The following is a 16,630-nucleotide window of genomic DNA, read 5'->3' as shown; positions in this document are numbered from 1 at the left end:
AATAATATTGAGTTTAAAAATCAGTATGACAATCAGATAAATCTTGAGTTTATCGACTTCAGCTACAAAGAACCTTAATGATACCATTTCCATTTTAACCAAGTGCAGGCTTATTGAAATTTTGGCTAAAATCAGAGAGAAGGCAGTTATTCACTTTTGTGGCAGATGTCCAATTAGCATTGCCCGTGTTCTTCATTTGCCAGTGCTTGATAAATTTGATTCCTGGATGAAGATGACTGCCATCGGGAAAATTCTCATCCACAAATTCAGCACTCATTGTTGAGATCGCAGGTCTGTAATACGAAAACACAAACATCATCAGGACCAAGCAGCACAATATTTGACCACGTACAAATATTATTTCCATTTAGTTTAAAAGGAAGAAATATTTTGTATGTGGTCAAATATTTTTAAAGACATATTCCAATAATTTAAGTAATTCAGTCATTTTGCTTGTTAATATCAGTATCACTTAAAATTAAGTCAAAGTCAATTAACAATTTATTTTCCATGAAAATCTGATAACTGATCATCAATTGCCATTTATCATCAATAAACAAATTATTATCTTCAGTGCAATCGACAAACATTTTATTGTTATCTTTCGATTATCGGAATGATATTTTTGCAGTGGTTCTCAACTTATTTTCTTTCCACTCACATACCACTAAGTAATCCTTATGCCATCTGTGCTGTGATTAGAAAGATTACTTAAGGTGGCAAGTGAGTGGGAAGAGAAGGTTGAGAATCACTGCTCTCGACCCAATTGTTACTGAAATGTTTTGCCTGAGAAAAACTGTCATTGGATAATTTCCTTTGGAGTTATGAAGCTGTGCACATAACGAGTCAATGAGGTATGATTAAAACAGTAGTTTTCAACCTTTTCTTTCCATGCACATACCACCTTAAGCAACCCCTTACTAATCAGGGAGCACCTAGGGCATGGGGAATACTCAAAGTAGTATGTGAGTGGTAAGGTTTCCGAAGTTATACTGTACTGCAGAATAGTTTAAAAACTAATACAACAAACAATAGTAGTCATATTGTCTCTAGGGTCTGCATCTCCGTTAGGTAAATGGACCTCGTCTGGGGTAGAGGGATGCTACTGATGGCTCTGTTCATTGTCAGAGCAGTTACTGTAATGGTAGCGCTGCCACTGTTGCAGACCCAGGGAGAGTAAGGAGCAGAGACACTGCTCTCCCATGCGTGGTCCTTCTGCCGACAGCTCTGTACAGGCTTTCGATGGCCTGTAAAAGGGAGCTGAAAGAATTTTATTTGAAATCTCGTGACAAGGGATCTGGGCCCAAGATGTCAGTGCCTGTATTCAGCAGTGGCCTCAAAGGGCTGTAGACTCCAGGTGAGAACCGGACTAACGAAGGGCACCAGTAATGGTGAGAAGGCTTTTCTCTCTGTGCTCTCCCCACCCCAAATTGAGAAGGAGAAGCTGAGGAGATGATCCCAAGGATGGAGACCACGGTGGCAGATCAGCAAGGGGCTCTGCAGCTAATGGACACACAGAGGTGGCGAGCTATTGGCGACTTGCGGGAGAGGAACCCACACAGGTTTTTTTTTTTTTTTTTTTAATTTTTTTATTTTTCACACCATAAATCACATTAGCCATGATATACACTATTTCTTTTCACACATATACAGTGACTTTTTCTCCCCCCCCCCCCTTTCCTCCCAAACCACCCCCCCACCCCCCCCTCTCATCCATTTTAGGTATACAATCTAGGTTGCATTAAGCCAGTCAGACAATGTTGTCATTCAACCAAATTACACCAGAAATTCTACTGAGTCCATTCTTTTCTTTCCTTCTCCTTCCATCAACTTAGGTAATGTTTGTCCCCGGTAGGTTTTCGCTATTGTATTTAATGTAAGGCTCCTATACTTGTTCGAATATTTCAATGTTATTTCTTAACCAATATGTTATTTTTTCTAATGGAATACATTTATTCATTTAAATTTGGTAGTTTCTTCCTTTTAATTTGGTTATGTATTCCATTAATATTTAAAGACATATAGTTCAGCGTAGCCATTTTATATTTTGTTTATCTTCTCTTTCCGTTTTTCCATCATTACCTTTCCTCCTTTTCCATTTCTGTTTTCTTATTTTCAACTCTTTATAAGACAACATTCCTACAACATCTAACATTTTCCTTATTCTCCTATTTCTATCTTATTTATCCCCAATCTCCCCTTCACCTCCTGAGTTGTCCTTTATCCCTTGTCGGACAACCACATCTCCCCTCTCCATTTGGATTTGCGAATCCACTCGCAAGCGTCAACTGATTTTGCAGTGACCGCTATTTCCCCCCACCCCGCCTCCCCCAGAAAAGATTTCACTTTTCATATGTCACAAAGGTCCCTCTTTTAATTCCCTCCTTATTCTCTCTATTCCATTACCTTCCCTTATTAATTCTTGTCTATACTATCCATATTTTCCTCTAAGTACAGATACATTCATGTATGCTCATTGTCTCTATTCACTCTTATACCTCTTTACCTGCATACATATCAATCGTGATCATTTTTACTCTCATTACCCGTCTTCATCCCTCAGTCTATTTTTGTCTTTACCCACATACATATCAGTCGTGATCATTTTAACTCTCATTACCCGTCTTCCTCCCTCAGTCTATTTTTGTAATTGTTCTGCAAATTTTCGTGCTTCTTCTGGATCCGCGAATAGTCTGTTTTGTTGTCCTGGAATAAATATTTTCAATACCGCTGGATGCTTTAGTATAAATTTATACCCTTTCTTCCATAAAATCGCCTTTGCTGTATTGAACTCTTTTCTCTTCTTTAGGAGTTCAAAACTTATATCTGGATAAATGAAGATTTTTTGCCCTTTATACTCCAGTGGTTTGTTGCCCTCTCTTACTTTTTCCATTGTCTTCTCCAGTACCTTTTCTCTTGTAGTATATCTTAGGAATTTTACTACAATAGATCTTGGTTTTTGTTGTGGTTGTGGTTTAGAGGCCAATACTCTATGTGCCCTTTCTATTTCCATTTCATGCTGTAGTTCTGGACATCCTAGGGTCTTAGGGATCCACTCTTTTATAAACTCCCTCATATTCTTGCCTTCTTCATCTTCCTTAAGGCCCACTATCTTTATGTTATTTCTTCTGTTATGGTTTTCCATTGTATCTATTTTTTGAGCTAGTAGTTCTTGTGTCTCTTTAGTTTTTTTATTAGATTCCTCCAATTTCTTTTTTAAGTCTTCTACCTCCATTTCTGCTGCTACTGCCCGCTCTTCCATCTTGTCCATTTTCTTTCCCATTTCTGTTAAGGTCATCTCCATTTTATTTATTTTCTCTTCTGTGTTGTTTATTCTTTTTCTTAAATCCTTAAATTCCTGTGTTTGCCATTCTCTAAATGATTCCATGTATCCTCTAATAAGAGCAAGTATATCCTTTACCTTGCCTCTCTTTTCTTCTTCTATTTCACCATACTCTTCCTCTTCTTCTTCCTCTGGGTTGGCCATCTGTTGTTTCTTTGCTGCCCTTTCCTCCTCTTCTATCTTGTTTCTATTGTCTTCTGTGGTCTCTTCTTGCTGCAGGTGTTCTGCAGCTGTCGTTGCCGGCTGTGGAGATCGACTCCCCAGCTGGTCCCCCCTCCCGTCGGTGTGTTTTTTTTCATTCGCATCGCGCATGCGCGAAACTTCGCGCATGCGCGGTTGCGCACTTTTGTTCGGCTCTGCGAGCCATTTTTGTAGTCCATTATTTACCGACCTGAGGGAGCGGGTTTCTCTCTCCGCAGCGGGCCTCTTCGGACAGGTAAGGCCTTCACCTTTTTCCTCCTTTGTCTTCTCTTCCTCTCTTCGTACCGTTGCTTTCGACTTTTCTTTTTTTGTCGCCATCTTCTTTCCACCTTTATACTCACTTTTCTGTAACTTTTATTTCTGTGCCTTTGTGTTTTCTCTTGTTTTTCCCGACTTTTCTGGAGAGGGCTGGAGTTCACCGTCCGGCCACTACTCCATCACGTGACTCCTCCGAACCCACACAGGTTTAGGGCTGCTGGTCAGTGGCTCCTGAGAACTAGGTATTGGAATAAGAATTAGGGAGGATACGAAGGGCAAGGAGGGCTCTCAGCGCTGAAGACTTCCTAATCATGTTGGAGGGTTGAACTGAAGTCTTGTGTGGCTGTAGAAGTGTTGGAGGTGAATCGCGTGACTTTTTTGCTTCTCTTTCTCTGACTCTAAGGTGTGCTAGGCAATTTCTGCTGATGGAGAATCTTTGTCTACCTAATGACAGACCAATTTCATGTAATATTACATGACAATAAATATCTGTATCTACGTGCTCATAGCCGATGTCAACTTTGCTTACTACCTAATCCCCTTCACTTCTCTGTACCCCACAAATTTGTCTATGTCAGGTATGAACCTACTGAATGCAAGGCAAAAAAATACAGAATCAATGATTTATGGCCATCAGAGAAGAAACTCCTTCCATCTTTATCTTAAAGGGTAAACCTTTATTTTGAAACTGTGATCTCTACATATTCGAGGAGGGAAACTTCTATTTATTATATACTGTCAAGGGTTAGGAATCAGAATCTTGCATGTTTGAACAAGATCAGCTCATTTACTTTCCTAAACTCTACTGAGCACATATCCAACCTGCTCCATCATTGCTCATGCACAAGAATAAATCTAATGAAGATTTTTCTGAACTGTCCATAATGAAAACAAGTCTCTTCCTAAATCAGGAGACCAAGACTGTAGCCAGTACTGGGGATACAGTCTCACAAACGGATTGAGCAGATGTAGCAAAATTTCCCCAATTTGAATTCAATAAAAGACATATCCAATTTGTCTTTTTAGCTATTCTCATACCTTGTTACCAACTTTTTGTTATTCAAGCACAAGGACACTCTAATGCATCTGTACAAAGCAATTAGCTGCCTCTGCATTTACACAAAATATTGTTTTTATTTCCAGTAAGCTCAAACTTCTGGACAAATACATACAGAACATTAAATTTGTATCATTTGGTTTTGGAATTATTGCCAAAAAGTTTAACACTCTCTATCCTTACTGCAAAGGTGCCACCAGGAACTAATGATCTTTCAACTTACACTGAAGAAGCATGCTGGAGTCCTTTGGGCTCTTGCATAGATTGACTCAATTGTTCCATGACAGGTACATCATTCCACTGCAAATGCTTCTTTTGCAGTTTTAGCTGCTTTTTAATCTCCTTAAATTCTGCTTTGCGTTGTCTCTTTTCAGTTCGTAGCCTTTGCTTTTCAGCCTTCAGAAATGTTTTATCTATTTGTTTCTGCAATCTAATAAAAACTAGAAATTTTAGTTCACATTTTACACTAACATTTCTCCAACATTTGGAATAATACAGTATACTTAAATCTCATTTTATCCCATTATACACATGCATTTTATAAATTACATTTTCCGACTTGGTTCTGATAGCTTTTTCCCTGTAGAAACTTTAATCATTAACCACTACCAACAATTCTGTAATCCTCATTTCCTACCCACCTCCCACCAAGTCATTCTAAGACGTTAACCCCATTCTGTTCTTCTTTTAAAATATGTATTATGCACCTGCTAGTTGCCAGAAATTGTCAGGGTTGATCTTCCTCGTCCAATGTTCATCTTTGTTTTTATGCCTTTTATACCAGCTATTAGTGAAGTTAAATTCTAGAATCCTAACACAAGTAAAGATGACTATTACCTTGTCTGTTCTGCAACACCACAGTTAGAGTTTACAAATTGTGCAGGTGTCATCTCCATTGATGGCTTGGCTTTTCTCAATTTCAACAACGCATGATTAGGATCGTGTCCATAGTCACCAGTTTCACATGATTCACAGATGGTGAAAGTAGGGCAAATGCTATGAAAATAAATTTAAAATCCATACTCTTTTTATTGTATTTCAAAAAATATATCCTTATTTTAGAACAACTTTGAGGCTTCCAATAATAGAAATTAAAATTCATAATGAATACATTTCCTTGGTAGCTTCCCCCCCCCCCGCCCCCCAGGCAGTTAAATTTCAGCTGATGGCTTCATACAAAAAAAAGCTATCACTTTCTTTAAGAAAAAGTAATTCAAGGAACTATGCCGAATGGAAAATTTGACTATCGCCCGCTTCCCAAAGTTCATTTTCAATATGAATGAAAAAGGCCCATTATCAACCCAATAACTTACCACAGGTTTCAATATTCACATATCATAAATACAAAATGGCCCGAATATAATCAAAGGTAAAGCAAAACATTGTTGCCATGTGACAGTTAGATACAGGCAAAAATATATCCATATTCTGCACTGTTTACACATTTACCACACAGTTGACATGCCTTTCCACTGACACCAGTTTGCAAGTGTAAACCAAAATAAATAGCGATTATTACCAAGGCATAAAAGAAAACCACTTGAGTACCACAAACTAGTCACATTCAAAATCCCCTGAAATATAATTCTTCTCCAAGCTTTAAAATGTAAACAGTATTCTGAAGTTCTTAGCTTTAAAAATATTTTTCCATGATCCACTGCTTGTAAACAAGGAGTGACTCAGAAAAGAGTCTGCCAACTCAGCTAAGAAACATCTAACAAAGCATTCAACACTCCACAATGTTAAAGAGCAAGTCCAAATACTCTTTGCAGTGATATTTGGAAGTCAACAGTGAAGTCAAATGACTGTCACTGTCCAGGGTTTGTTTTTGAGCTTGTATTTCATTTAGATTATTACTGCAGTACTGCCACAAATTTAAAGCACGTGGATACCAGTGCTGGAACTGCAAAGTACCTGCATCCCTAAAAAAAATCTAGACTACAAAGAAACCTAACCCGTCACTCAGATTTATATACCGACAGTGGTAAAATTTTAAACTTAATTGAAACTAGGTGTGTCACATTACACATCACAATACCTGCACTGGTAGCGGATTCCAAGAATTCGAGACTGGCAGTTGCTACAATCTATGAGCCAATCATAGCGGTTAATCTGTGTTGTGTGCACTTCTGGAACTTGGATAGGACATGCTGCCAGGCCATTGGAAGAGTCAGGCACCCGCTGCTGAATGTTCACTTTCTCAAAGAAATCACAACAGATCCTGTCAACTGTTTCTCTCACAAAATTTTCTTTGAACTGAAAAATAAGAAATGTACAGAAGTTCAAAAAACACAAAAGACTGGAATGGGATGAGAATGAGCAACAATCTCCAGAGTAAAATTCTTAACCCTGCGCATCTTTCCTACCTGCCTTTGATAGTCTGTCCATTGAGACAAATTGTTAAGAAAATATTGTGGATAAAATAAACTTTTATGATTGTTTGTCTTGGATGCAACTATTAGCAAAGGAAGGAAAGATCAAAGGAGAAAAGAATCATCATCATGTGTTAATCACTAGAGAAATAAGAGATACAACATTTAAGCGAAGATGTTTAAACAAAGCTTGAATATTTTCTGAGATATGAAGAATTACTAAATGTCTAAATTTATTTTGGGGCAAGGAATAAAGTATTAAAAAACAGTATTTTTTGATAATATTGAAATATTCGGGATCTTTGCAAATATGTTCAAAGTGCTTTTATCTTATCATTAATATTTAAATGGAAAAAAAATACTTTGGAGTTTCATGTGGACAACCAACAATATATACAGGATGGTTTTATACAATTTAACTAAAACACGATGAATATGTCAGAATTTATGGATATCTCCAGCTTCAACATGTTTGGAGTGTCCAACAAAAAATATACAGAGCTTACCCTTCTAAGACTGTCTGGAAACCCCAGAAAATAAATACTATAGTCAATGGTTCTCAACCTTTTTCTTTCCAATCACATACCATTTTGAGTATTCCCTGCCGCTTTAGTTGCCCATTCAGAGCCAGCTCTTCAGCGCTTGACGTCCTGCTTTGCGGAAACTGCCAAAATGTTTGGCCTGGAAGTCAGCCTGAAGAAAACTGAGGTCCTCCATCAGCCAGCTCCCCACCATGGCAACCAGCCCCCCCACATCTCCATCGGGCACACAAAACTCAAAACGGTCAACCAGTTTACCTATCTCGGCTGCACCATTTCATCAGATGCAAGGATCGACAATGAGATAGACAACAGACTCGCCAAGGCAAATAGCGCCTTTGGAAGACTACACAAAAGAGTCTGGAAAAACAACCAACTGAAAAACCTCACAAAGATAAGCGTATACAGAGCCGTTGTCATACCCACACTCCTGTTCGGCTCCGAATCATGGGTCCTATACCGGCACCACCTACGGCTCCTAGAACGCTTCCACCAGCGTTGTCTCCGCTCCATCCTCAACATCCATTGGAGCGCTTACATCCCTAACGTCGAAGTACTCGAGATGGCAGAAGTCGACAGCATCGAGTCCATGCTGCTGAAGATCCAGCTGCGCTGGATGGGTCACGTCTCCAGAATGGAGGACCATCGCCTTCCCAAGATCGTGTTATATGGCGAGCTCTCCACTGGCCACTGTGACAGAGGTGCACCAAAGAAAAGGTACAAGGACTGCCTAAAGAAATCTCTTGGTGCCTGCCACATTGACCACCGCCAGTGGGCTGATAACTCCTCAAACCGTGCATCTTGGCGCCTCACAGTTTGGCGGGCAGCAACCTCCTTTGAAGAAGACCGCAGAGCCCACCTCACTGACAAAAGGCAAAGGAGGAAAAACCCAACACCCAACCCCAACCAACCAATTTTCTCCTGCAACCGCTGCAATCGTGTCTGCCTGTCCCGCATCGGACTTGTCAGCCACAAACGAGCCTGCAGCTGACGTGGACTTTTTACCCCCTCCATAAATCTTCGTCCACGAAGCCAAGCCAAAGAGGTGCTCTGTGATTAATAGGGGATTGCTTAAGGTGGTACATGAGTGGAAAGAAAAAGGTTTGAATCGTACCCAATTGACTCGTTATGTGCATGATTTTGTAACCCCAAAGGAAATGGACCAATGACAATTTTTCTCAAGCAAAATATTTCAGTAACAATTGGGTCTAGAGCAGTGATTCTCAACCTTCCCTTCCCACTCATGTACCACCTTAAGCAATCCCTTACTAATCACAGAGCACCGATAGCATAGGGATTACTTGAAGTGGGATGTGAATTAGAAACAAAAAGATTGAGAACCACTGATATAATCCTTTTCATAGGGTAGATGATTCTAGAACTTGAGAGCATTGGTTTCAGGTGAGAGGAGTAAGATTTAAGAAGGGACTAAGGCACAACTCTTTCATTTTATTATTTTCTAAAGTTGGGCTATGTAAATAACAGAAATTAATTTTTCAAACCCATACATCTTAAATGGTTATGCAGCAATGAAATGATATCACATAGTGAAGGAAAGCAATAGGAAAAGCAACTTTTGAGGTTTCTTCTGCATCATGTTTAGTGGTAGAACTATTTGCTTCTCACTCAGCAAGGACATATTCTTACTTGATACTTTCTTTCATCAAAACTTATTCATATTTTCAAAATGGTTAAAAAATATGCAGTAGCATGCAAAGAGCCAGGAATATGAGGTAATAGTATTTTTCTGGTGTTCGGATCAATATTTAATTTTCAAATCACCAAAGTACATTAAACTTATTATTTGTTTACACTTTCAGCGCTCAAATTGACTTCTCTATTTCCCCATAATGGCAAGTATAAATTCCTTCAACATCTGAAGTGTTTTGAGATGTCCAGAAGTCACAAATATAGCTTTTATAAATGTTAATGTCCATGATAAATCAGCTGATTTCATTATTGAAATGGATAACTGGTAGAAAGAAAATAAGCAAGTAATCAATTAGAGTCTCAGAGATGCAAAGAACTGCAGATGCTGCAACCCTGAGCAAACAATGACAAGTTGGAGGAGCTCAGCAGGGGCCCCCAGTGGATGACCTATAATTTTCCCCAGCTTCTCAATTAGTGCCCTCCTGTTCTCATCACATTTTCAAAATTCAATAGGTTGAAAACAGCAATCTCAAAGGAATCAATTCTATTTGTTACACAACTTAAAAGGTCTTACAAATATTTTTTTTAAATAATCAAGTACAAAATGTTATCATACTTGAACAAGAACAAACTAGTTCTGTAAAAATAAAAGTACAGAATGGATCAATACAAGTAATAAAGAGCACCATAACAGTTACTCAATGATTAAAAAGCACCACAAACCAAAACTATTCCTTTTAGTTAGAAGGAATGAGAGTCTAAAGCTTTACACAAAACTCCAGTTTCTGATGAAAGCAAGTACATGGAATAATTCCTGCACTGTTGCTGTTCTCTCTCCTTGGAGATCATAACTTATGAAAAAATAGTGAAGCAGAAATTGACAAGCTTCAATTTCATTTAAAATCCTGGGAATACTCATACTTACCCTATTCATGTATTCGGTGAACCAAACTGGAGGCAATTGCCAATTTTCCTCAGTTAGGTTTGCATTTTTTGGCACCACCTACAAAAGCAGTGATAGGACAAGTTATTGAATTTATGTAGAAGGTAGATTTAAAAGCAGAACAAAGACATTAAAGCAATATTGTATTATCATAGTAATTTCTGGTTCATTCAATCCAATTCTACCACATTTGTTGGCTCTTGAAACAGTGTATCAGTCAGAAGTGTAATAGCTTCATTAACAATACGGTTTCTCATTTAAAATTTAATGATGGAGCATAGGATTATGGTGCACAACTACTACCCGGGCACCTCCTTTCCCCACGCGTGGAAAGGGATGGACAGGGAGAAGAAGTTCTTTTCTTTCTCCCTTTTACACCAAGTTCTTGCAGTAAGAGCTATCATCTTAATAATGACATTGAACATACTCTGGACACTGGTGATCTTGAATCTTCCATCATTGAGTGATCTGGGTCTTGGAATTACAAAGCAAACGGGAGGCAAGAGTGGCTTAGACTATGGGCTAAAGTAAAATGATGCGTCAGTGATTAGTTTAGCCAATGGGTGTCCTTTTGAATACTTTTCAAAAAAAAAAATGAAACATGACCTTTCTTTTAGCTTCTTGGGGAAACTTCATCTCAGAGCCAATGGCTTTTGCTAATGGTGAGTGATGTTTCATTTCTTTTTTTTTAGCTTTCTTATTCTGAGTCCCCTTCAACTCATTATTTTCAAATGTTCTCTTTGCACGATGGTTTTCCATTTTATCTTTCAGTCTTACTTCGTATGCATTCATTTGAATCTGTTTTCCTTGTTTAACCGCACTCTGTTTAAAACAAAATGACAAAACAGAAATCACATTTTCTGAAAAGCACAACAGCTGATGACCAAATGACATTCACTTCTATTTTTAATGGTGCACAACCACAGCCTACAGGGGGTAGATTCTGGTAAGATTATTCAACTACAAAAGCAACTTGAATTTAATAAATCAGATTAGTGAAAGATGGACAAGAAATAGAAAATCCTTTCACTGTCAGAGAGATTTATCGGTAGTTTAATTTGACAGCATTTTCATGGCAGCTATCATAGGCTAAAGGGTCTGTTCCTGTGTTCCACTGTTTGAGGTTCTATACAATCTGACTTGCACTTGATTTTAATTATACATCATATTTATAAACATTTAATGCCCTTTGGGCTAATTTAGTTAGCTAATGAGGTTAAAATTAGATTACAAGAAAGGAAGAACTACTTATATTTATCTAGTACCTTCAGTGTCTAGTACCTTGTGATTGCATCAAACAAATCTTAAATTGATCCATACCAATCAAAGAGGAGAATTTTAAAGAGCATCTCAAAAGGAGGCAAGAGGGGAAGTTTTGGCAATTTGGGCATGATAGCCAAGAGCTAGTGCCAATAAGCAAAATAAATAACAGGGAGTACAAGATGTAATTGGAGAAGTACAATATCCAAAGAATGAGATAGGGGCAGAAAGAGATGCAAGAACAAAGATCTTCACAGGTTTAGTTCAGCCTGTGAGCTAGAAAAGAAAATGAGGGTTTCAGCTACAGATTTACTGAGGTAGGGAATCAATTTGATAACATTACAGAATGTAAGCTTTGATGACACTGCAAATGTGGTTAGCCACACAATTTACAGTCAAATACAGCTCAGAAAATTAGAATTCAACCTGCTGAGCCTCAGATAGTTCTTAGGGAAATGGATTGAGTCAGTGGCTAAAACCAAAAATAATTTCTTTTGTCAGCAAATTAATAGAAAGCCCAGTTTTATGCTCATCCAATATTTTACTTCCATCAAGCAGTCTTATGAATTTGAAAACAGATGTCAAAACAGGTGGTGCTCCAGCTGAATTTGACATCAGTGCACATGTAGAAATATAACAGATTTTCTCAAGGGGCCCTAAGCTGTGGAAGTGGGAAGAGAAGCCCACATAAGCAATTCTCTGTAAATAACTAGATGAAACAAGGTAGAGAATGTACACATTATAATTGACTGCATAGACATATTAAAAGATCAACCTTGGTGAAATTATAGATATAATAATGACAAATAAATAATGTCCTCACACATATACTTGTGTAATATTTAATCTGATCAAGTTTCCTTTCTGTAAAATCAATTAAAGGGCTCAGTAATGTGGAAGATTAAACTCAGATTTGAATAACAAGGATTTTCAAATCAGAAATAACAGCAATTACCTTTAAGAGTTCTTCATATTCTTCTGAAAGAGAAAAATGGAAAAATATCTTTATAATATAGCAAGGATAAAACTGAAATACAAAACCTTGTTAACTATGACTACAGAACAAAGCCTTCCTTTAAATAAAAAAACTGCACAATTTTGCTTTTTGACATTTAGGCATCGACAAGTCTCTCAAGTTGGCCAAGATGTGATCTCGAGCTGAAAAGTCAACTCAGCCAATTTTTGCTCAATCGATGGGCAGCTAGAAACAACCATTAGAAGGTTAAACTGCAAACTAACTTGCTGTTAGTACTGTACTCAATAGAGAGGCAAATAGCTTCTTTCTACCTTCTCCAAATGACAACTAGCTATTTTGTCACAGTCCAAAGATTATCTAAAGGTGTTTTTTTAAAAAAAAAATCATTCAAATGCCATTCAGGAACCTTTGTTGAAACAGAGATAGATGTTCAAGTTTTTCCCAAGCATAGCCATGCAAAATTTATTTTGTAAATTATTCTTCAGTCTCCTTAGAACAATCATAGGTAAATTTGTGCTGGATTCCCATTGGTATAACATTTAAGTAGACCAACTAAAATATTGAAGACAGATTTGGAGTCCATCTTCACTATCGTGCATTGGGTTCCTTCATCAGGAACATGTACATCCTTTCTTAAATTCCAAAGTCTTCTGAAAATTGATCCTGTGTCTTGAGCCATGTATTCTACATCTTCAGTGAAAATTGGAGTAGGAAGCATACATTACTTTGCAAAAAATAATCCAATCAATATAAAGCACCAAATCTGAAACTGCTCATCTGAACACATCAAGACAAATTCAAGATGCAATCATCATTATTTGCAGACTTGCTGGTGGTTTTTTTTTGTTGTTATTGCACAAAAAATATATACAGGTAACCTATTTTTTTTTCTTGTATTTTCAAATTCCTCCACTCAAATTCCTGTACAAATTTGAGGTCAAACAAATCAGCATCAAGTTATAATGTAAACCCTAAAAATTGAACTATAGATTTTCTATTTTTACAAATGTTTCTTATGTCTACTTACCTGCACTGTTAACAGACACCTAAAAAAAAAGAAAATCATGAACACATTTGAAAAAAATCTAAAACATCAGAAAAACACATATTGCCCTGTAAGCTAGTGGTCATGTTTCACTTGTTAAACACACTACTAAAAATAAAATATTTGATTCGTTCAGAACTTATCACAGGAACCTCCAATTCAAGGTAATGAGAAAGCGACAAATGCAGTTTCTGGTTACCTACATTGAAGAGCTTACACATTTCATTTTGTACATTTTTTTTGGAGATTAATGAGGTGCTAATTCTGCTGGAATTTAACCATCCCAGTTAAAGCATCTCTAGCATGCATCAATTCTTTAGAAACCCAACCATCCTGCCGATTCCACACCTTCCAATTGATTTATTCAAACAAATCCAGGCTGTCTAATCATTCATCTCTCAGGCCTTGCTCTGCTTACTGATCAGTGAACCATCTATTCATGTGTTCTTTTGCCATCTTAAAAGAACCTACTTATTCTTTTTTTTCCCCTCCTCCCAAAAAGAATACTCATTGGCCGATTATTAAAGTCACAGATCAGAGTACATTTATCTCAATGCCAGTAAATAACAGATGTTATTGACTCCAAGCAGAACAAGAATCTTCCCAAAAAATTACATGTCAAATCATAAAAAATATAACCACTAAAGCTAGCCACATTAAAACACAAATAAATATTTTCCATCCTTTACCCCAACACTACAGGAACTTACCTCTTCATCATCTTCATCAAAGTACTTCATTTGAACATTGTTGAGATCAAATGACACTTTTATCTGATTGGAGGAAAAAAGTCTATTATTTTTAAAAGTCATGGAACTGTATGCACTACTGAAGCGATTATCAGGCTAGAGTAAAACACAGATTTTCCTCTCCTATGTTCTCCAACTCAATTAAAAAAGCATCCAACGTGACTTTATCACCAACTTAGTGAATTCCAACCTCCTCCATATCCCACCATTTATTGTGTATTTCATAAACGTCTCATATATTACTTCATACTTCTCTGGAATAAAATTCAAGTTATCACTTTTAAGGCAAAACAACACCGAAATAGGTTCCTTGGCTCACTGTCGATGCCAATAAATCCAAAACCAATCCTATTGTATTCTCCTTAATTCTCATCAACTCCTTCCTCTCCAAGATTCCATAATTTTCCCACACACGAGGTGCAATTCACAGCAGCCAATTCATCTGCCTGCAGCAATACCATTGAAATGTGGGAGAAAACTGGAGCAGCCAGAGGAAACCTAAAGGATTACAAAGAGAACTCCATTCAGAAAATATTGGAGTCTCTGGAATTGAGAAGTAAAACTTTTCTCATCTATTATCTTCCTGCAGACTACGACTTTTCTCCTCAATGGCAATTTCAATTATAACTTTCATAATACCAGCAAACATCTTTATCATTTGTCCAAATCATGTTTTACAGAAGCTGTGGAACTGCACTGGCAAAATCCCTTCCAGTTACAAAACCACCAGTCAACTACCTATATTATCCTTGCTTCCTCCTTGTGATCTAATTTTTTGATCCCATTTATGGATTCTTAAGTAGGTTTATACCAGAAATGTGAGAATGATTTTTTATACTCAATAATAGATTCTGGATCATCAGTTTGAACAAGAAAAAAAAAGCCCAAATCTCACAACTGCTATAAATTCTGTTCTGATCATCTTGAAGAACCAGCAATAAATTTTCAACAAGCTGGTGATCATAAATACTTGCTATCATGAAGGGAATTCCTTCAATGAAGGCAACTTCAAAATGATCTGAGACCCTGTTCATTGAGAATCTTGGTGATTGTCAATCCAACTGAAATGCTTTCTAAACCATTTAAGCCAAACCCTCATTCTGAATCAACTGTCAAATAAAATTAATTATATACAAAACATTCAATTTGACATAGTATCAGGTTTTGTAAATTATAACGCCAAAAAAAAATTAACACAATTTAAATGCATGGATTGAGAAATTCTGGATTAATTGTAAATATTGAGGAATCTTCCATTTCAGAGGTGAAAATGCTTTCAGTGAGTTACCTAAATTTACATCACCAGAAAGCCAACATGATACATTCTTTAAAGAGCAATCACAACAAATTCATGGTAAGGGAACAGTCACATTAGTGCTAAACTATCAACATACTCTGGAACTTAAATTGTTCATTATTCTTAGCATCACCAGAAAGCCAACATGATACATTCTTTAAAGAGCAGTCACAACAAATTCATGGTAAGGGAACAGTCACATTAGTGCTAAACTATCAACATACTCTGGAACTTAAACTGTTCATTATTCTTAGCATCACCAGAAAGCCAACATGATACATTCTTTAAATAGCAATCACAACAAATTCATGGTAAGGGAACAGTCACATTAGTGCTAAACTATCAACATACTCTGGAACTTAAACCGTTCATTATTCTTAGCAACAACAAGTAATGCCACATCACAATGTTTCCATAAATGAGTATGCCTTGGAAACATCAGCATATACTTAAGGAAAGTCAAGCAAGCACTAGATAGCTGAAAATTCAAAATATGTAGCAGCTTATTATCAAAGAAGTAGAATATTGATAGACACATAATTAAGAACTCATGAGGTGATGAATTCTTTTCTGAAAGAAGTGCTAATAATAATAATGCCCAAAAAAGGGTAGATACTTTGCATCTAAATTTGGGAAACATAATTTGGTTCTGCCTTTATGCAATAGAATTTTATCTTTTAGAATATGCATGATCAATTGTGGTAAGTGCCTGAAGACCACAAAATTGCAAATCTTACTCACAAAGTGCAAGGATTGACTCAACACTACAAGCCAATCAGTTTCACCACAATAGTGGAGAAACATGCAAATGATGATTATAGACAGAATTAATAGTCACTAGTAATATCAAAGGCCAACACTGGTTGATCTTCAACTAAATTTTTGGTGATAAAACAAAGGATAAGAACAATGCAGTTGATGTAGTTTAAAAAATTAACTT

General features: G+C 37.0%; 1 protein-coding gene across 5 annotated transcripts in view; it reads right to left on the bottom strand.

Moving 5' to 3' along the window:
* Positions 1 to 16,630, bottom strand: part of nbr1a (NBR1 autophagy cargo receptor a) — an 82,815-nt gene that overhangs the window by 25,144 nt on the left and 41,041 nt on the right. For 4 of the 5 annotated variants that reach the window (XM_069907346.1, XM_069907345.1, XM_069907347.1 and 1 more), the window contains 9 exons: positions 14,355 to 14,417; positions 13,627 to 13,645; positions 12,579 to 12,601; positions 10,970 to 11,185; positions 10,346 to 10,423; positions 6,898 to 7,115; positions 5,697 to 5,855; positions 5,083 to 5,289; positions 155 to 293 (listed from right to left, as the gene is read on the bottom strand). In XM_069907346.1, coding sequence (XP_069763447.1) covers positions 155 to 293; positions 5,083 to 5,289; positions 5,697 to 5,855; positions 6,898 to 7,115; positions 10,346 to 10,423; positions 10,970 to 11,185; positions 12,579 to 12,601; positions 13,627 to 13,645; positions 14,355 to 14,417 — 1,122 coding nt within the window. The remainder of the gene's footprint in view (positions 1 to 154; positions 294 to 5,082; positions 5,290 to 5,696; positions 5,856 to 6,897; positions 7,116 to 10,345; positions 10,424 to 10,969; positions 11,186 to 12,578; positions 12,602 to 13,626; positions 13,646 to 14,354; positions 14,418 to 16,630) is intronic. The other variant, XM_069907348.1, reaches the window with a different exon arrangement.

The sequence above is a fragment of the Narcine bancroftii genome, chromosome 12, assembly GCF_036971445.1.
Source record: "Narcine bancroftii isolate sNarBan1 chromosome 12, sNarBan1.hap1, whole genome shotgun sequence".
Taxonomy (NCBI): domain Eukaryota; kingdom Metazoa; phylum Chordata; class Chondrichthyes; order Torpediniformes; family Narcinidae; genus Narcine; species Narcine bancroftii.
Note: the sequence above shows the minus strand (reverse complement) of the source record. Positions and strands in the feature narration are given on the sequence as shown.